At 40.9% G+C, this 22,862-nt stretch overlaps 1 protein-coding gene across 3 annotated transcripts in view; it reads right to left on the reverse strand.

The window, feature by feature from the left end:
• LOC310634446 (ephrin type-B receptor 5) overlaps positions 1-22,862 on the reverse strand; it is a 155,831-nt gene that overhangs the window by 36,630 nt on the left and 96,339 nt on the right. For all 3 annotated transcript variants that reach the window (XM_083352836.1, XM_083352835.1, XM_083352837.1), the window contains exon 7: positions 21,113-21,451. In XM_083352836.1, the coding sequence (XP_083208962.1) occupies positions 21,113-21,451 (339 nt within the window). The remainder of the gene's footprint in view (positions 1-21,112; positions 21,452-22,862) is intronic.

A 22,862-nucleotide genomic window follows, 5' to 3' on the forward strand; every position in this document is an offset into this window, starting at 1 on the left:
CATTTCACACACTGCTTAACAAGGTAGGGAAAAGTCATGTGCACCATGGCTTTTGGAATTCTTTCCAAACTACAATAACGCTTCTGTTCTGGGTCACGTGATTAGGAAGGAAGAGGGGCTTAGAAAGACTGGAAACAATCCAAGTTGTTGTCTTTCTTTTGTCAGCTTCTTCCTCCATACCAACGTTGGCTTTGTATTATTCTGTTTTCAGAGAGTTATCCTTAGGACAGATAAATGTGACCTGATTACCACTTTATGTAAGTTCTTCCCAACATTCAGTTGAATAGGAAAATAAATAAGCACACAAATAAGCATATATAGCAGAATTCCAGTTTGATGTCATTTCACACGGGCATCCGTAGTGGGGTATACAAAGGCTTTGATCATGTGGACACAGGTGCATATTGACAATTTGAACCTCACCCCACAGAAATGGCAGTACTTGATATGTGAAATACAGAATACATTAAGCCACATCAGTTTTAAGTGCATGTGCTAAGTCAGGGGTGTCAAACTCAATTTCATTGAGGGCCGCATCAGCATTGTGGTTGCCCTCAAGGGGCCAGGTGGGTATGGCCAGGGTGGGCGTGGCCTACTGGGTGGGTGTGGCTAGAGTGCGTATGACCTACTGGGTGGGCGTGGCCAGCTCTACATCGTTCACATCAAGGGTGCCTATGGGGGCCTGGGCAGGAGTTGGACAGATCTGAGGGTCTCTGGTAGAAGGAGGGTCTCTGGGCCAGGGCCAAGGCAGTGGGGGCCGTTCCCTCACTGTTTCCAGGATGGCTTCGCGGGCCGCATGAAACCACTTCGCAGGCCGGATCCGGCCCCCGGGCCTTGTGTTTGACATGTCTGTGCTAAGTGAAATTCTGTCATTAATAATATCCAACCTGACAGATCATTGGGACCTGACAGATTACATCCCAGAGTTCTGAAGGAGCTGAGAGATGTTATCTCAGGACCACTGCACCATATCTTTCAAAAATCCTGGAGCACTGGGGAAATACCTCAGGATTGGAAAAGGGCTGATATGGTTTCCATCTTCAAGAAAAGGGGGGGGGGAAATGGACCCAGGAAACTACAGACCAATCAGTTTAACATCAATACCTGGGAAGATCCTAGAAAACATAATCAAAAAACAGATCTGCAAACAACTAGAAGCAAATAAAGTTATAACTAATAGCCAGCACGGATTTGTTAAAAACAGATCACGCCAAACCAATCTTATCTCATTCTTTGATAAAGTGACTAAACTAGTAGACCAGCGAAATGCTGTGAATGTAGTATACTTAGATTTCAGTAAGGCATTTGATAAAGTAGACCACAACCTACTCCTTGGTAAGCTAGAAAAAGGTGGAATAGACAACATCACCACCAGATGGATCTGTAGCTTGCTGGCAAACCATACTCAATGAGTAGTCCTCAATAGCACTATATCGACATGGAGAGAAGTAAGCATTGAGATACCACAAGGTTCTGTCTTAGGTCCAGTACTCTTCAATATCTTCATAAATGACTTAGATGAAGGAACTGAAGGGGAACACATCAAATTTGCAGATGACACTAAACTGGCAGGAGTATCCAACATTCCAGAAGACAAGCTCAGGGTCCAAAAAGATCTTGACAAACCTGAACACTGGGCTCTATCCAACAAAATGAACTTCAAAATGAGCTTCAAGGTACAAGTACAGATTGGGTGACACCTAGCTTAAAAACAGTAACTGTGAGAGGGACCTTGGAGTCCTAGTGGATGATCACTTGACTATGAGTGTGCAGCAGCAGTCAAAAAAGCTAATACAATCCTGGGTTGTATAAATAGAGGCATAGAATCAAGATCACATGAGGTATTGGTACTGCTTTATAAAACTCTAGTAAAACCACACCTGGAATACTGCAGCCAATTTTGGTCACCATATCACAAAAAAGATGTTGAGAGTTTGGGAAAAATTCAGAGAAGAGGAACTAAGATGATCAAAGGCCTGGAGACTAAAGCATATGAAGAACGGCTGCAGGACTTGGGTTTGGCTAGTCTAAAGGAAAGAAAAAATAGGGGAGACATGATAGCAGTGTTCCAGTATTTGAGGGGCTGCCACAAAGAAGAGGGGGTCAAATTATTCTCCAAAGCACCAGAAGGCAGAATAACAAACAATGGTTGGAAACTGAACAAAGAGAGAAGCAACCTGGAATTAAGGAGAAACTTTCTGACAGTGAGAACAATCAACCAGTGGAACAACTGCCTTCAAAAATTGTGGGCGCTCCATCACTGGAGATTTTTAAGAAGAGGCTAGACAGTCACTTGTCTGAGATGGTATAGGTTCTCCTGCTTGAGCAGGGGGCTGTACTTGAAGACCTCCAAGATCCTGTCCTATTCTATTCTATTCTATTTATTAGATTATGGTTGAACATGTCAACCTGGTATGCATTACCAAATCAGGTTAGGTATAGAAATGTGTTTATGTGTGTGGGGGTATTATTCTCTCAAAACGTGCCACTTGGATTTTGGGCCTAGCACCTGCCATGATTCTGAGCGAGGGGTGGGGTGTGGCTATATGTATCTGAAAATCTCTAGTATCTTCCAGGGGTGCTGTTCTGGGAATCACCAGTTATAAGACCCAGGTTGGGACTTGGCAATAAGATACGGTTGCTGTTAATGCACCAGCTTCCACACTGCATAAAGGTAAACGTTTCCCCTGTCCAGTTGTGTCTGACACTAGGAATTGGTGCTCATCTCCATTTCCTAGTCCCAGGAGCCAGTGTTGTCTGGAAACACTTCCATGTTTATATGGCCAGCATGACTATATACCAAGGAACACAGAATGCTGTTACCTTTCCTCCAAAGTGGTATGTATTTATCTACTCCAGACATGTCAAACACAAGGCCCGGGGGCCGGATCCGGCCTGCGAAGTGGTTTCATGCGAAGCCATCCTGGAAACAGTGAGGGAACGGCCCCCACTGCCTTGGCCCTGGCCCAGAGACCCTCCTTCTACCAGAGACCCTCAGATCTGTCCCACTCCTGCCCAGGCCCCCATAGGCACCCTTGATGCGAACGATGTAGAGCTGGCCACGCCCACCCAGTAGGCCATATGCACTCTAGCCACACCCACCCAGTAGGTCATGCCCACCCTGGCCATACCCACCTGGTCCCTTGAGGGCAACCGCAATGCTGATGCGGCCCTCAATGAAATTGAGTTTGACACCCCTGATCTTCTCTAATTTGCATGCTTTCAAAGTGCTAGGTTGGCAGGAGCTATGGCAAGTGACTGGAGCTCAACCTGTTATGTGGTGCTTGGGCCTTGAACCTGGGCTGTCAGCTTTCTAGCAGACTGGCTCAGCGTCTTTAACCACTGAACCATCGTGCCTTCCCCCTACTGCATAGCTGCATCCCTATCTGAGCTGCTCAATGCTGTGGCAGAATTTTCCAAACCACGTCTGTGGGACTTCAATTTGCTCTTCTTTAAGCCCCAAATCAGAAGCAGGTCAGAAGTTCATTGCCACCCTGACCACAATGGACTTGATTCGGGTTATTGATGGCCTGATTGTCTCCAATGTTTTCTGCCTGTCTCAATAGATCTAGCAGGTTAGGAATACTCCAGGTCCCTTCTGTGAAATAATGTTATTTAGTGCGACCTGGGAGATATGCCTTCTCGGTGGTTGTGCCTGCCCTTTGGAATGAGGTCCAGATGTCCCCAACGTTGTGGGTCTCCTGGAAGGTTTTTAAAACCTGGTGTTTTCTTCAGGCATTGTGGCCATAATTCAGTCCAGTATATGTACTGCAAGGCAGTTTCATGAGTAGCCTGTTATTTTTAACCATGAGTAGCTTGTGGCATTTATACTGTGTTATTTTATGTAGATTTTTTTAACCACCCAGATTTATTTGGTTAAGATGAGCGGCTGTAGACACTATTTTAAAATAAATAAATAAATAAAAGATTACACGTTCAATTAACTTCATTGCAAACAGGTGGTTCCAACAATGGTTTAAAAAGTGCCATTTCTTCTGATTCCTTGTCTAAGGCAAACAGTAAGTTAGAGAGAGAGAAAGAAGGGGAGGGAGGGAGAGAGGGAGGGAGAGAGAGAGAGAGAGAGAGAGAGAGAGAGAGAGAGAGAGAAATCTAGCAATGCCACATGTTTTAGTGGAATTATGCAGCTTGTGATTTCTTTTTTGAGGTGGGGGGGGAGAGAAGTCAATATACACAGGGTTGCCACACACAAAAAGCCTCACCTCTTTAAGGAGGTAAAAGAAATTTCCTTTGGAAATCTCTGGCAACAAACTGAGATTTGCCCAAAAGTACTGTGTTGTGATAGAAACTGCTGCATTGTCAGCATCTTGCCTTTGTTTTCCAATTAAAAAATACATATAAAACCACCAAATGTCTAAGATGTGCATGGAATATAAACATCTACCCGCCCCCAAAAAATTAAGAGTAGGAAAATGTTTCATTAACAAACAAGAACAACTTCAAAGATCTTGGAGTAGGGTGGGGGACTTTGGGGAAAATTTCCTTTAACAACTACTGTACATACCGTGAAAAAGCTGTGAAAAACAGCTAAACACTACTTTATATATATATATATATATATATATATATATATATATATATATATATATATATATATATATATATATATATATCTTTCAAGTTATTACACAACCCCTACAGATTGTCTGCCTTTGTTTTGTTCTACCTCAAAATTGTCTTGTTCATTCTAAGTTCTTGAGATATCTAGGTTATATATTTTATTTTCTGCTATTTTCTGTTCTATATCATCTATTGCTACCTATCTTTCAGGAAGCAATAAAAAAAACCCTAACTCCATGCTGTTAATAAAGTGTAGGACATGAATTTCAATGTCCCGAGGATAGAAGAAATGAAAACCATGGTTTTGTTGGTTAGATGACAAGGGTGTGAACATTCTGTAATATCTATTTCCACCTTGACAGGCAAAAAGAAAAAACAGGAAAAATATTACTATAGTATTAGTCATGTGAGTGATAAAACCCTGGGTGAAAATGGATTCTGTTCTATCCTGCCTAGTTAAGATCCCTAACTATTGCTGGATGGACTGAAATAATTATGAAAAAGGTAAAGACTCCATGTGTTCCTAGCAACAGTACAGAGAAGCTAGACTTTGTCTTTTTCCAGAATTTTGTGGTTTGTTTGTTTGGATATACCAGAGACTTATAGCTCTGAAAATTTCCTTCTGCTCTCACTTTAATTAACCCATTAAAGTCTTAATAAACTCTAAACCAACTTCTTGGGAATTATCACATGATGTCCTTCCAGAAGAGGCACTGTATGACAATCAAGATTGCTTGAAACCTAATACAGACTGGTTACTAGTACCTTCATCCACCTAGGAACCTCATTTTATCCTCTGCTGAACAGACCCAGCCTTTGTTATGCTGAGCCACACTGCATTAATTTCTGGGACTGACTACTTCAATATATTCTGCATGGGCTGCCCTTGAAAAAACCACACAGGTTTTAACCATCTGCTTCCTAACTGAGATAGTAAATCTGTTCTGGTTACCACTCCAATTCTTAAACCAACTAAAAGAAGCTGGATTTAGTTTTAATGTCTTACATATAAGAATTAAACAGAAAGCAAAACACCCTTAAGCTTTCGCAGCCAAGAAGAAGAAAAGGCAGTCTTTAATAGTAAAAAGTATTTTACTGCTATGTTAGCAGTAGATTAAGGGACGCAGTGGCTCAGTGGGTTAGGACGCTGAGCTTGTCGATCAGAAGGTCAGCAGTTTGGCGGGTCGAATCCCGAGTGCCGCGTAACAGAGTGAGTGCCTGTTACTCGTCCCAGCTTCTGCCAACCTAGAAGTTCGAAAGCACGTAAAAATGCAAGTAGAAAAATAGGGACCACTACGGTGGGAAGGTAACAGCGTTCCGTGTGACTTTGGTGTCTAGTCATGCCGGCCACATGACCACGGAGATGTCCTTGGACAAGCGCTGGCTCTTCGGCTTTGAAACGGAGATGAACACCGGCCCCTAGAGTCGGAAATGACTAGCACGCATGTGTGGGGGAACCTTTACCTTTACCTTAGCAGTAGATTATAATTTGAATCAAAAGTTCCAAATAATATCTATAATGAGTGCTCAGAACTGTTGTGAAATCACCTTCTTTTATGAAGTCTTTGGCTGAATAATTCTATCCTCCTTACATTCCAGTTGCTGTCTAACTCATAATTTTTCTACTGGCTCACTTAGGGTTATTTTTTTTTAGTTAGAATTTGTTTCAATGCCATTTACTGTTGTAAATATTCTTAGTTGTCAAGGAACTGATATAATTATGTTAAATAAATGGAGGAATACTATGCTTGAGGCATATTAAACACACACGTCACCTGCCTATTCACAGACACAGTGGAAAATAGAGTGCAAACAAAAGAATAACAATAAAAATAGGATTTGTAAATTTAAGCTTCATTGTAGATATAAGCCTTCTTTAAATGATCATTAAATTAATAGTAAATTATTGGCCAGTAAATCTAATACCTTATCTCTTTAATGTCTGTTGAGTTCAACAAGTCACTTCTGTATCAAGGCAGAATCTATCTGATTATATTTTTTAATATAAAACCAGTCTACCAATGCAGGAAATAAAATGCATGGAAATAAAAGCAAAATCTCCTTTGAGTAAGTCTTAACTTGATGTGATTTCATTTTACCTACACCAAGGTTTTGAGGGAACTGTATGGAAATGTTTTGCCATTGTCTTTTTACAAAATGAGAATTATCTCCTGTGTTATTATTATTATTTCATTTGTACACCTTTTTTAAAACAAAAGGTAGGAATCCTGTCATCCTCGTTGATATTTTAATTACATTTGGTACTCTGTATTGTAGAGGTGGGACAGAGACAAAAAGACTATATATTTTGTGTGCATACGTGGATATGTGTTGTTTTTTATGTGGGTTTTTCTGTGTACACATACATGATTACAATGAATGAATGAACCTTTATTGTCAAAGTACAACCATGTATACATTGAGATACAGCCTCAATATCATAAATATTCATGCATGCTGACTGTATATATATTGGGATATTTAGGAAGGAAAGTAGGACTGTTACGACCACTCATGCCTTCAACTCCAATATTATTAGATTTAAGGGATATTATAAAGGGAACCCCCAACAATGAAGAAATTAGATCAGGCTATTTAAACAAAAAATATTGTGGTAATTTTCCTTTAGAAGTGAACCTGAGAGAGTTAGCAGGACAGAGATTTCTACAACTATGCATGATACATAGACAGGAGAAAAGGCAGGGATGGTTTTCTCTTAGACCTGAACCAAACTGGCTACGTACTAGCTAAAGATGGACACACAAAGAAGTTTCTCACATTACAAATTATGGAATTCACAACCACAACAGCATCAGGAATACAGATGGCTTTAAGTCTACATAAATGTATAGGGCAGGGGTGTCAAACTGCCGGCCAGCGGGCCGGATGCATCATGGCGAAACTGCGCCCACCCCATTGCTGGCAATGGGAAAAAAATTGCAATACGTCATGACACGTCACGTGACATTGCGAGTTTGACATCCCTGGTATAGGGACTAGCTCTCATTGACAATTGATTATGATTCAGCAGCAACCAGGTCTGGCCAATCCAAACCCAGATGACAGCAAATGGCAGTGAGGAACAACAGTGTCTATCTGGATGTTGACAAACTAGCCCAGGAGTGTCAAACTGGCAGCCCTTGGGCCAGATGCATCATGTGCAGGCCACACCCACCCCGGCTCTGCAAAGGCAAAAAACATCACGATACATCACGTGATGCGATCAAGCTTGACAGTCGTGACCTAGCCCCATTTATAATACCTTGATTAAACTTTCCCTTTGCGAGACTTGTTTGCTTGCTTGCTTATTTCTTTATCTTATTTCTATAAGCCACCCATCTCACCTTGTGACTCTGGATGGCGTATATAATAAAACAAAATAAATAAAAAGCCAAAATAAAAGCATTTAAATTAAAAATGAAAATAAAGTAAAAACAAAAACAAAGTGGTGGCCAAGATGCAGATAATGATCACATAACCTTCCAACAGATTCCACTCTATCCTGGGATCCCCAAACTTGTTGACACAACCTTGTTTTGAGGGACTTTCTGAAGGCCAGCAGGATAGGGGCCAGCCTTATGACTCTAAATACCAGGTCCTGGGAACAAACAAGAGAAAGATTGTTCCTTCCTGTCTTGCCTACAAGCTTTCCAGAAATATCTGGCCAGCTATTGCAATCACTCTACAACTGATACAGCCCCTCATTCAGAAGGCCTCTTTCCTTTCTCTCTCTTCCTAGATCCCTTGCCCTCCCCCCCCCTGCCTTTCTCTGAACCCAAGCAAATTCTCCCAAATGTATGTGTAATTGAGGGAATAAAGCTAACTAAAATGAAAAGCTGCTGAAGGGGACAAATAAATGGAGGTGGGGTTGAGCCAGGACTATGTGAGGTTGGAAGAGAGGCCTTGTTAGCATGAGCTGTCAATATAAATCAAGGGCAGCTCGTGTCACCCTCACTCCTAATGATCCCGGAGAAGTGAATAGGGGAGGGGGAGAAGACAGCACACAAAGGAGAACCTGATCAGAATAACCATCCAACGGGACCACTGCTCTAGAGGGGAGACTTTCATCACATCTCCTGAGTCTCCTTTGGGGGATGAAAGGCTGAAGGAGTCCCAGGAAGATCCTTGAAGGATATGAACTATTCCCCACATTTAGAAACAGACACAAGAGTTCTGCTGGCTGCAGGATCTACACACACATACTGTACTGTGCAAGCCGGGAGAAATACAAATGGAAGACTGTAATGCCTGGACTGCTTTGTAAAACTCCATGAATGTTAGGTTTATTGCAGAAAGAAAGCCTAATTTGGAAGCACCACGAAGAAAACAGAAATGAGAACAAACTACTACATGCATTGTGCATGTCTAGGAACAAAGGGCTTCAACAAGAAGCATCCTAGGAACGGGAACACTTTAGAGCAAACAGAGCAACAATTGTCGTTCCCTAATTTGATCATTTTAGTAATATTGCTATGCCAATATTGATACTGTACTTTTAAATATAAAAACAATAAACATTCCTGAAACATATTTTCCATAATATTTTGGAGTATAATATTTCAAGGCATGGAGCAAATGTATGCCTATTTAGAGTGTATGTCACATTTACATAATTTTTGCTTATAATCCCCTAGGACATTTCTGCAATTCCTTGCCATAATGCATACTTGAATATGTATCTTTTGTCTCATATTAGGCATAAAGGGGCCAAAGTTTATATTTTTAAACTGTCAAAATATATTACAATACTGTTCACAATTGGTCAACATGATGCAGATCAAATAAATTAATATTAGTACTGTAAAATGTGGATCCTATAAGTACATGACACTAAGAAATATTTAAAAACATTTCAAATATTTACTGGATTTTAATTGTTACAGTGACTTAAGAGAAAAGGAATATCTAAGTTAGCCTCCCTATAAATTTCTTCACCCAAACTAACCCTACAACTCATTTATTTTCCTTGTTTTTTACATTATTGATAGTTTCTGAAATGTAATTCTGATCTCTCTTAACCTTAAAAAAGGCAGAAGAGTTTTCTACATCCCATGTTGGATGGGCCATCTCTAGAGACTGAACTACAGAAATTCAGGAAGACCAGCAATTCATATCATTTTATCTTTTGCCTATCTATCATTTGCCTCGCCTTTCAAGACAGACAGGTAGGTACATTATTGTAGCATTCCTTATTAAATGCTGTGAAATACAGGTTGCCAGGATCAGAAATTGATGGGAACTGAAAAGATGCAAGTATCAGAAGAGACGTGACAAAATGCAGCTGTAAGAAAAAGGGAAAGAATATGTCGTGGAAAGGGTAAAAAAAAATAGCTAACTACTGTCGGAAGAGGAACTGACAGAAGCAGACAGTCAAATGTAATCACAGTTGATTGAAGGCACTGTGAAAAAACGTGATATTATATTCTTTCTTGTGCTGGAGACGGACAAAAGCTACCTTGTCTTTTCACCAACATTTATATATTCCTGCATGCAAACATAGTATGCAGCACATTTATTCTCCCCACACTCGGGAAATGAAGTTTTTATATTTTTTCCCCCATGGGGGTTACTCATTATTAGATGGGAAGCCAATATGGCAGAAATCAAAAATCTGCAGAGCATCCTCTTGCAACCTCACTCCCCTTCTTCCATGTCTTCAAAAATAATGTTTTGGAAAATTGTTTGGACCTCTGGACCAGATTTTGAAGTGGCCGTACATGGAACCAGAAGTGATTTCTTCCTAGTTCACTAGGAAGGTGTTTCAATGAAAGAGGCACATGAAATTCCGCCCATTCTGAATTGCTTGCATAACAGCATTTGACATAGCTTAATTGAATGCTGCAATTGTCATTCAAAAGGGCAGACAGAATTACAATGCCAATTACAATGCTGCAGTGTTGCTTCACATTTTACTGACTGAGGTGGAAGGAAAGCAGCATACTTTTTAAGATAATTTGCTGTCATTTCTTCTGTTTACATAGCAACTGCAAGAGTGTTATTAGCTCCACCCAGAAACAACGACTTCTGGAAGGAGGATTTGTTACCAGTGTGCCTTTGTCTGAATGAAAGAAGTCACTCCAGGTGCTTAGGGTGATGGGTGTGAAGGGCTGTGGGTTGAATAAGACAACAGAAATCTGCAAGATGATAGCCAGTCATTCTATTTGGACAGGGTTCCTGTTTGCTACTACACCCACGTCAATTAACATTATATCCAGGTTGATATGTTCTTTCAGGACCTCCAAGAGTCACTTTGGTAGTGAGGTGGATGGCGTATCAATTTAATTAATTAATTAATTAATTAAATGTGACTCATTGCCATTGCAATTAAGTCCATCCATCTTCTGCTGGTTGTTCTCTTTAGATAAGATAAGGTAATCTTTATTGTCATTCTTTACTGCGGGCACAATGGCACACATGAAAAATGAAATTTAGTTGCCCGCTCTCAAAGTGAAACACATACATGACACACACACACACACACACCTAAAACATACTATAAACAATTATTTTCCTTCTACCTTTTCCCAATTTTATGGATTTCTGAAAGGAACTGGGTGGGCCTTCCCATAATGTGATAATCTGAGTTTGGTCATTTTGCCTCCAATAAAAACTCAAGATTGATTTGTTCTAGAATCCATTTGTTCTCTTTTCCAGAAAGGTTAAAACACAATCTCAGTAGGTGGATTGTCTTAGCCCCCATTATTCGCCTGCATCATGATCTCCCTAAACATCTCAAAGGAATGGAACAACCATATTACAATGTCAATATATTGAAAAGCTGAAAAAAACAACCTAACTAGCTATAGAGGGGGAGGTGGTGTGAGGGAGGGTGTGAAACAAGAGGGAACCCAGCCCAAAGCTGGATAGGAGACAGAGGAAGAGAATTAGGATAGCCACTCCCTAAAATCTCCCTAACTGTATCTGTTGGGGTGAGAGTAAGTAAATATTAAGTCTAGCAGGATTCTGTCTGTGGGTTGTAAGCAAATAAAGAGCTAAACTTTGCCTAGTTTTTTCTATGTCATTCTTAGGATGGGTCTGACATTATTATCCAATCAGACTATTACATATAATTAGTAAATTACATATTAAATATCTTTACTATAATCTTGCTGACCGGATGGTTCAAGAACGAATTCTAGCAGTAGAAGAAGCTGACTTCAGATCAGGTTTTTCATTGCTGACTAATCTTGCACCACATCTCTGCAAAGTACACTAACCCTCCTGGAGAGGCTCTTTATGCAGCTTTTATAGATCTGAAAGTGGCTTGTGAGAGGCTGTGACAAACTGGCAGCTTCCTTTATTGATTGCCAATGCCTGCAAATAATTATGAAAGTCCTACATCAAATGTCAAGGTACAACAGTGCAGCTGCAATGTAGCTGCAATGTTCAAATAATGGAGACTTGACCGAGCCTATTCCAACTTTTAAGGCAGTCAAATAGAAATATATTCTTTCCTTCCATTTAATTTTTATATCAATTTTATATTTTTGATATGGTCAAATGACTAAATCAATAAAGATTTCTATTCTATTCCATTCCATTCCATTCTTGTTCTATTCATTAAAACTGAGTTCCACCCTGCTTCCCTGGCCATTTTACATACACTGACAGTGCTGTAATCTTGTCTGTATCCCAAGTCAAATTGTAATGTAGTTTTCACATGTTAACTTCCAACTGCCATCTTGAAATGCTAGAATTAATTATGTGAAAACCAGGGTGATTGCATTCATCAAGAGGCATGTTAATCACTCCCACATTACTACATTAACTGGTTTGATAACAACTATATTGAGCAGTCCCCTTCATGGATTACTGCCTTGTCGTGGCGAAGGGGCTTGCGTAATTCAATGAAGCTATGAGCTATGCCGTGCAGGGCCACCCAAGACGGACAGGTCATAGCTGAGAGTTCTGACAAAACGTGATCCACTGGAGAAGGAAATGGCAACCCACTCCAGTATCTTTGCCATGAAAACCCTATGGACAGTACCAAAAGGCAAAACGATATGACGCTGGAAGATGAGCCCCTCAGGTCGGAAGGCGTCCAATATGCTACTGGGGAAGAGCAGAGGGCTAGTACTAGTAGCGCCAGAAAGAATGAAGCGACTGGGCCAAAGCCGAAAGGACGCTCAGCTGTGGATGTGTCTGGTGGTGAAAGGAAAGTCCGATGCTGTAAAGATTTTTTCTCCATAGGAACCTGGAATGTAAGATCCATGAATCAAGGAAAGCTGGACGTGGTCAAACAAGAGATGACAAGACTGAACATCGACATCTTAGGTATCAGCGAACTAAAATGGACAGGAATGGGTGAATTTAATTCAGATGACCATCAGGTATACTACTGCGGGCAAGAATCCCTCAGAAGAAATGGAGTAGCCTTCATAGTCAATAAAAGAGTAGGAAAAGCAATACTGGGATACAATCCTCAAAATGACAGAATGATCTCAGTTCGAATCCAAGGCAAACCATTCAATATCACAGTAGTCCAAGTCTATGCCCCAACCACCAGTGCTGAAGAGGATGAAATTGACCAGTTCTATGAAGCCCTACAGCACCTTATAGAACTAACACCAAAAAATGATGTCCTTATCATCATGGGGGATTGGAATGCTAAAGTAGGAAGCCAAAAGATAACTGGAATAACAGGCAAGTTTGGCCTTGGAGTACAAAATGAAGCAGGGCACAGGCTGATAGAATTTTGTCAAGAGAATACGATGGTCATAGCAAACACTCTTTTCCAACAACCCAAGAGACGGCTCTACACATGGACATCACCAGACGGTCAACACAGAAATCAGATTGACTATATGCTCTGCAGCCAAAGATGGAGAAGCTCTATACAGTCAGTAAAAACAAGACCAGGAGCTGACTGTGGCTCAGATCATGAGCTTCTCCTTGCAAAGTTTAAGCTTAAACTGAAGAAAGTAGGGAAAAGCACTAGGCCAGTCAGGTATGAATTAAATCATATCCCTGTTGAATATACAGTAGAGGTGACAAATAGATTTAAGGAATTAGATCTGATAGACAGAGTGCCTGAAGAACTATGGACAGAGGTTCGCGACATTGTACAACAGGTAGCAACCAAAACCATCCCAAAGAAAAAGAAATGCAAGAAAGCAAAATGGCTGTCTGAGGAAGCTTTGCAAATAGCTGAGGAAAGGAGGGAAGCAAAAGGCAAGGGAGAAAAACATAGATATGCCCAATTGAATGCAGAATTCCAGAGAATAGCTAGAAGAGATAAGAATGCCTTCTTAAATGAACAGTGCAAAGAAATAGAAGAAAACAATAGAATAGGGAGGACCAGAGATCTTTTCAAGAAAATTGGAGAGATGAAGGGAACGTTTAATGCAAAAATGGGCATGATAAAGGACCAAAATGGCAGGGACCTAACAGAGGCAGAAGAGATTAAGAAGAGGTGGCAAAATTACACAGAAGAACTATACAAGAATGAGCTTAACGTCCCAGATAATCACAATGAGTTGGTCACTGACCTCGAGCCAGACATCCTAGAATGTGAAGTGAAGTGGGCCTTAGAAAAGCTGAGCAACAACAAAGCTAGTGGAGGTGACAGTATTCCAGCTGAGCTATTCAAAATCTTAAAAGACAGTGCAGTAAAAGTGCTACACTCAATTTGCCAGCAAATTTGGAAAACTCAACAGTGGCCACAGGATTGGAAAAGATCAGTTTACATTCCAATTCCAAAGAAAGGCAGTGCCAAAGAATGTTCAAACTATCGCACCATTGCACTCATTTCTCATGCTAGTAAAGTCATGCTTAAAATCCTACAAGCTAGAATTCAGCAGTATGTGGATCGAGAACTACCAGAAGTACAGGCAGGATTTCGAAGAGGCAGAGGAACTAGAGATCAAATTGCCAACATACGCTGGATCATGGAGAAAGCTAGGGAGTTCCAGAAAAACATCTACTTCTGCTTCATTGACTATGCTAAAGCCTTTGATTGTGTGGATCATAACAAACTGTGGCAAGTTCTTAAAGAGATGGGAGTACCAGACCATCTTATTTGTCTCTTGAGAAACCTATATGCGGGTCAAGAAGCAACAGTGAGAACTGGACACGGAACCACTGATTGGTTCAAAATTGGGAAAGGAGTCCGGCAAGGCTGTATACTGTCACCCTGCCTATTTAACTTATATGCAGAGCACATCATGAGAAAGGCAGGGCTAGATGAATCAAAAGTTGGAATTAAGATTGCCGGAAGAAATATCAACAACCTAAGATACGCAGATGATACCACTCTAATGGCAGAAAGTGAAGAAGAACTAAAGAGCCTCTTGTTGCGGGTGAAGAAGGAGAGTGCAAAACTTGGGTTGAAACTTAACATTAAGAAAACCAAGATCATGGCATCTGGCCCTCTCAATTCCTGGCAAATAGATGGGGAAGAAATGGAGGTAGTGACAGATTTTATTTTCCTGGGCTCCAAGATCACTGCAGATGGGGACTGTAGCCAAGAAATTAAAAGACGCTTGCTCCTGGGGAGGAAAGCCATGGCAAATCTAGACAGCACACTAAAAAGCAGAGACATCACCCTGTCAACAAAAGTGCGTATAGTCAAGGCTATGGTCTTCCCAGTTGCAATGTATGGCAGTGAAAGTTGGACCATAAGAAAGGCTGAGCGCCAAAGAATTGAGGCCTTTGAACTATGGTGCTGGAGAAGACTCCTGCGAGTCCCTTGGACTGCAAGGCGATCAAACCGGTCAGTCCTAGAGGAGATAAACCCTGACTGCTCTTTAGAAGGCCAGATCCTGAAGCTAAAACTCAAATACTTTGGCCACCTAATGAGAAGGAAGGACTCACTGGAGAAGAGCCTAATGCTGGGAAAGATCGAGGGCAATAGAAGAAGGGGACGACAGAGAATGAGGTGGCTGGATGGAGTCACTGAAGCTGTAGGCGTGAGCTTAAATGGACTCCAGAAGATGGTAGAGGACAGGAAGGCCTGGAGGAACATTGTCCATAGGGTCGCGATGGGTCGGACACGACTTTGCAGCTAACAACAACACAACAACAACAACATATTGAGCAGGTGAAGGCTTTTCAATAGTTTATATACAGATCATCTTCCTAGAAATGTTCATTCTGCAAGCCTTTCCTATTGTGTCTGAACAGTCTCCAATGAAGTAATTAGCTATTCAACTGTATGGACAATAATTATGCTCCCAGACTAATTAAATTAAACTTAATTAAATTAATTTTTAAACCTAAACTGCTAAGGCTCCTGCTATCTGATGCACAGTGTTCAGTCTAAATTCTTGAAATCTCTACTTTGAGTTCTCCACTGTAACTAATGCATATCTTTAACCTGAGCTTGGTGCAAAAAATAGTGTCCTCTTTGTTGGTTAACTGGAATTACAACAGCACCTGTATTCTTTGACTACAGATTTCCAGGTGCAATTCAAGGTGACAATTTAATCCTATAAAGCAGCAGTGTCAAACTACTGGCCCGCAGGCCGGATGCATCATAGCGAAACTGCACCTACCCCATTGCTGACAATGGCAAAAAAGTTGTGGTACGTCATGACACATCACGTGACTTTACAAGTTTTACACCCCTGCAATAAAGTCTTATATAGTCTCCTAGACTTCTTCAGCATTGTTTCCTTCAAGAATCATAGAATTTGCTTGCGTGCACCCCAACAAAATCCATTAACATTATTGGGAGGTTAAGGGGGCAGGGATTTGCAGACACTGTAGCAAAATAACCTCCATCTTGAGGTGAAGTTAGCACATGCACAGAGCTTTTCCAGAGTGCATTTGGGCCATGATGAGTTGGAAGCCACTATATGATTATAATGTATTATTATTGTATTGTGGTCTTGGCTTTAGCATTGTTTTATTGCTATAAGGAGTTCATACAGATTTCAGTTGGAAACGACTAGCACACATGCGCGGGGGAACCTTTACCTTTACCTTTTTAAAAGACTGATATATATGCATGTATACAAACATACATGTACTTTGAATCTAATCACTGAGGAATAGGTTCTTCCTCAGAGGTGGAACTTACTACAAAGTTGTCACTGGTGTTTGACCATCATTGGGGAAGCACACCAGGATATTTCTATTTTGTGCTCTGTCTTTGGGGACAATAGAACAAACACTGAACTATTGAGGTGAGAGCTTTATCTCCATTCCAGGTCACTTTATAGCCTCAGTAAAATGAACAGCTGGCCTATAAGTGTTGTTGATCAATGCCAACTCAACTAATAGGAAATAAATTAGGAAATAAATTGAGTCTTGATCAATCTCTTGGCTCAACTTTCAACTAGATTTTCAAGTCGTCAACTGGGGACAGGGACTCCAGAACAGATTGAGATTCTCTTAATTTTCATCTCACTAGTAACAGTGAGGAAGTAATACAGATGACTTTGAGTAAATGTATGGGATCCTAAGACAGATGTTTCAGGAATTGCTGGGGCTACTTTGACCAAAGCAGCTCAGTGTCAAGGTGGCCATATCTTCTGGGCTCAGATATCACTTCATCCAACAGATGTGGCAGCACACATTTTGACCTTGCCTTTCTCTCCTGAATTGAAGGAAAAGATGTGGAAGGGATTTGTGCTTTTAATATATAGAACTGGAAGGTGAGAATAATTTAACAGCAATGTTCAGCCTGGAAATCTGTTGGAGATATAGGTGCTTGTTATTTGATGGTTCATATTGCTTATATTCTCCTTTTCTGCCAATTCTGCCCAGTCTTGAGAGCTCCCCATTGGTTACCGGTTTGCCTCCAGATCCAATTTCAAGGTGTTGGTTGTTACCTTTAAAGCCCTTCATTGCATAGGTCCAGGTTGTCTGAGGAGCTGTCTCTCTCTCATGGGACCAGGCTGCCCCACTCACGCCAGTGGAAGAGACCTGCTCCAGATCCTGTCTGCTAAGGAACTGGAGGAGGCATGATCAAAGAGAAGAGGCTTCTCTCTTGTGGCCCCCATCCCTGTGGAATATTCAACCGCTGATGGCAAGAACTGCCCCTTCCCTTTTGGCCTTCTGGAAGGATCTTAAAACCTGGCTTTGCTGGCTGGCCTGAGGCTCTGAGGGGGGCACTCACCGTGGAGGCAGCTGACAGGGTAAGAAGAAATCATCCTTGTCCTATCAGGTTCTTAGCTTTCTTAGCTCAATTTTCATATAGTTTTTAATAATACTTTGACTTTGTGTTGTTTCAATTTTTTAATCTTCTATTTTTTTATTTGTTTTACAACCTGTAAGCCACCCAGAGTCACCTTGTAGGAGAGATAGGGAAAATAAAAAAATAATAATAAATAAATAAAATTAAAAAAAAAATTGCTATTATTCCCTAAATTTCTATTCATCTTCATGGATATCATGTGGTTCATGGGTTAAAGCTGTAAATGGCCAGCAGTTCAAAGTATAATTGTGCATCTTCTTCCTTCTTCAAAACAGAAAACAGCAAAAGGTGGACTAGAATAATTTCTGATCAATGGGAAGAAGAGAACTTTCTTTTTAGGAAGGCAGTGAAACTTCTCACAATGTATATTTTACTTGAGTTTTCTTTTTCTCAAACCTGCTTATTATTTTATTATTTGTTATTCTGCTTTTATGATTTTCATAAATAACTTAAGGTGGAGAACATACCTAATACTCCTTCCTCCTCCTAATTTCTCCACAAGAACCTCACCTGTGGGCTGAGTTGGGCTGAGAGAGAGTGACTGGCCCAAAGTCAACTAGGAGGATTTCATACCTAAGGTGTGACTAAACATATGTTAACCACTACACCACACTATTTTAATTTTGCTTTGGTGGTTTTGATTATTGCTACCTACTCTGAGTTACTTGTCCTTATTAGAAGAATGGAATATAAAGTTATAAACAAACAAATACAGATGTGTTGTTGTTAGCTGCGAAGTCGTCTCCGACCCATCGTGACCCTACGGACAACATTCCTCCAGGCCTTCCTGTCCTGTACCATCTTCTGGAGTCCATTTAAGCTCACGCCTACTGCTTCAGTGACTCCATCCAGCCACCTCATTCTCTGTCGTCCCCTTCTTCTCTTGCCCTCAACCTTTTCCAGCATTAGGCTCTTCTCCAGTGAGTCCTTCCTTCTCATCAGGTGGCCAAAGTATTTGAGTTTTAGCTTCAGGATCTGGCCTTCTAAAGAGCAGTCGGGGTTGATCTCCTCTAGGACTGACCGGTTTGATCGCCTTGCAGTCCAAGGGACTCGCATGAGTCTTCTCCAACACCATAGTTCAAAGGCCTCAATTCTTTGACACTCAGCCTTTTTTATGGTACAACTTTCACAGATGTATATGCTTCTAAATTTCACATGCTGTTTGTGTCATTTATCCATGAAATAAAGACGCAGCAAGAAGGCTCTCAGATATTTATGGCAATCATAATCATGAATCCTCAACCTCTCAATTAATTCTACTACCCCATTACATGAGTTGGGATAAACCTATTGGCTAGATAAAGCCAGAGAGCAAAATTGCTATTTATTCTTACATCAGACACCCTAACTCCCTGCCAAAATCTGATAAAAGGTTCCATTTCTCATAGCAACTGATCTCCTAACTGATATAGTTGGCTCCTCTGTCAAGCAAGTAAGGAAACATCAGACACGCTATCATCTGACTGTGCTAGGGTGGGAGGAAAGGGAGAAAGACAGCAGTGACTCTGATTTTCAACAGATTAAGCTATGAAACCAAATCCAATGGTTCCGATCTCACCTTAGCTATAAATTCAGTAAGTGGCCTTAGGCAATCTAATGTCCCAAATTCAATCTTCCCATCTATAATATGGATCATTGAACAATTATATAAAGCATATTGAGTGTGTGAAAATGCTGTACAGTTTCCAAGTAGGAACAGCAGTTATCATCTTAGGACCTTTAGTAATAATAAGAGAAGGGATGTTAGGCTGAGAATCTAAAGGGATTGGCTGTCCCAAGGGATTCATGCCTGAGACAGTAAATCCAAAGAGCATGACCTTAATAATATCCGGTATTTATATAGATTTTAAAATGTTCAAAGTATTATACTGAGCCAAAAATTTCACTTCAAAGATCTTTTTCTGAATTGCTAAGGCAAGCTCTTTCCCTTTTGCCAGGTTTTTGGGGAGTGGATTCAAGCAAAATAAAAAGTTTTATCAAAGGCCATGGGAATATGTACCAATACAGAATACCTTTATTTTGCAATGTTGCAACAAGTCCCATTAAAAGATGGTTAATAAAATATATTGATGAATTGCTCATTCATTAAAACAACAAGAATTGTATTAACTTAAGGTTGGTAAAAGAGAACATTATAGGAAAAAGAAGAAATCAAGTAAAGTTATTATGTGGATTATAGATTATAGAAATCAACTGTTAGTGAATGATTCTTAAATGTAAACCTAGACAACACACAGTTTACTGAATATTAAGGTGATTATGTTAAAAAATAATATTACAATCTGTGCATCGTATTGCAACCTGAGCATGTTGTTGCAAACTATAAAAGGTGCTCAAATGTACTAGCAACAGGGGCTTGTAGACATCCCTGACAGTTCTAGATGGCCCTATGAAACCTAATATGTAGGCTGAAATCCTATAGGATTTCAAAACTTTGCAAGATTTATTTTTCATATCCTTACAAAATCTTGCAAAGTAATAAATATCTGGAGCTCTTGCTGGACTAGTTTTAAAAGTATTTGAAGGTACAATGCTCCTTTTCCTCCAATGTTGGATGACAAGAGTGTCCCAGCATTAGGCTCAACATCTCAAAAATACACCCTGAAATTCATCTTTCACAACATAGTGGGCAAATAGTGTAGACCAGGGGTGTCAAACTCATTTTCACTGAGGGCCGCATCAGCATTGTGGTTGCCCTCAAGGGGCCAGGTGGGTATGGCCAGGGTGGGCGTGGCCTACTGGGTGGGCGTGGCTAGAGTGCGTATGGCCTACTGGGTGGGCATGGCCAGCTCTACATCGTTCACATGAAGGGTGCCTATGGGGGCCTGGGCAGGAGTGGGACAGATCTGAGGGTCTCTGGCAGAAGGAGGGTCTCTGGGCCAAGGCAGTGGGGGCCATTCCCTCACTGTTTCCAGGATGGTTTCGCGGGCCACATGAAACCACTTCGCGGGCCGGATCCAACCCCCAGGCCTTGTGTTTGACATGTCTGGTGTAGACTATATGGAAAATAAGAAAATAGCCATTGCTTCTGCAGCTGGCCTCATCTGTGACCTCACACAGACACAAAACAAAGGGTAAGTTTTTAAAATTTTTAGAGGGAAAGAAACATGAGCATTTTCTATCCTCTGACCAATTTCACCCATCCCTGTTTCACATAAATTGCCTTCACAGTCTTATCTAAAAGGTTGATATTTGGTCATAAATGGTATGGTATGAGACCGAGATTCTAACTAAAGTTTGCCTCCTGCACTATTAGTGGAAAGCCACTTTGCTTTCATCTCATCAACATCCATGTCTGTATGACAGCAAAAAAGAGAGACGTAGACTGACAAATAAAAATAGCGGAACAAGAGGGGTTAAAATAAGCAATGATAGTCAACAAAAAATGTGCCTCACCTGACTGGCTGGTGCTGACATTGATGGCAGCATAATGTGGAGAATCTGGACTCAGTTCAGTCACAAGGTTGACTGCTTGAATCTCAAAGGTATACTGAACACGAGCCAGGAGGTTGGACACTTGCACCCGGCTTTCGGTCAGCCCCACCTGCCGGGGTTCAAACTGAACACTGTCCCCACAACGGACGCAAGGCCCCGGAGAGCCAGTTGGACACACTTTACAGATGACATTGAAGAAAACATCCTTTCGACCACCCAGATCCTTTGGGAGACGCCAGGTCAGAAGGACATTGGATCCAATAATTTCATAGCTGAGATCCCGAGGGGCTGATGGGATGCCTGCAAAAGAGTGGAAAATTAAATCCTGAAAAAGCGAAATAGAAAAAAGTCAAATATGTAAGTGCAAAGGTAGGCAGTGGCATTATTTCATTATCTCTGGAGCAAACTAAGGAAAACTTAACTAGAGAGAAATCTTTCCCAAGAAACAATTTTAACCCAAATTTCAAGGATGAAAACTACACAGTTTGGTACTCCAGAACAGCCTACAGCCATGACGGATTATTTCCAGATTTCAAGAATTGATGTTGCTACCACCAATAGAGAACCCCACTTTAATTTCCCTCCCCACCTCTTAAAATCCTCACATTTTGTTAATGGAGTAATAAAAATGAGGAAGATTTCAGTTTAGACCAGCTGTCATTGCCTAACTTAGCCAGACAAATATTATTATTTAGGTATTCATGAACATGAACCTAATTGTAGCCTTAACTATGTTTCTGCTTCACTGTGCTTTTCAAGATTTTTTTAAGTACATCTTGAGTTTCAACAAAGAATCTTGATGCACCTTAAACACAAACAAATTTAATGTAAACATATCCAAACAACAAATGCCAGTGAACCATGGCTGTTTGCAAAATGCTTGCCATTGGGATACACCTTCAAATTAATTGATTCCCAACCTATTTCTCCTAAAAAAATACAGACTATTCTCTGATTGATGGACATTCTACTTAACTTTAGCAATTATATCCAGAAATCAAAAAGCACTGATGGTGAACACAAAATGGCTTGGTAGGTAACGAAGGAGGAAGCAGATGTGATCAAAATCCCCAGAAGAGAAGAATCAAGATTGAGGCTACCACAGTCTTTGTGGCTACATCGATCCCTATGAAAGTTACCAATGGTAGGTCAATTTTTTTTTAAAAAAAAAGACATGATACATTAGTATTTAAGAAGCCACAAGATACTTTGCTGTTTTTCAAGTCACAGACTGATGTGGCTATACCAATGGAAGCTGCAATACTATAAACCGCTTTCCACCACTTTCTTCATTTCTATGAAGGTCTTGAGGTCATATCTGAACAGCCACTTTGTGAATGAGCAACTTCTCTTCCACCCCACCCAGCAATCACTTATTCCTCATAATTTTAAATAGGCAGCTAGCCTAGAAAGACTGGAGACCCTTTGTTGTGATTCAGGGTCAGCCTGTGGGTTCGGCAGTTGGGTCGGACGACTCAGAGGAGGAGGGGGGTGTTGAAGACCTTCCTGAGGGGGTTGAAGATCTTGCTGATGATAGCCCTCAGCCAGGCCCCTCCCACTTGGTCACCACGGAGACCCAGCTGTGTGAGCCTGACAGTGTGGATGAAGATGACCCACAGCTGGCCCTGTTCAAGGACGCCCGACGCAGGCGGCGGTCAATTAGGAGTAAACAGAGGAAGGCAATGGGGCTTCTCGGAAGGAGGCAGAGAGA

The sequence above is a fragment of the Vipera ursinii genome, assembly GCF_947247035.1.
Source record: "Vipera ursinii genome assembly, chromosome: 2".
In the NCBI taxonomy this organism is placed as follows: domain Eukaryota; kingdom Metazoa; phylum Chordata; class Lepidosauria; order Squamata; family Viperidae; genus Vipera; species Vipera ursinii.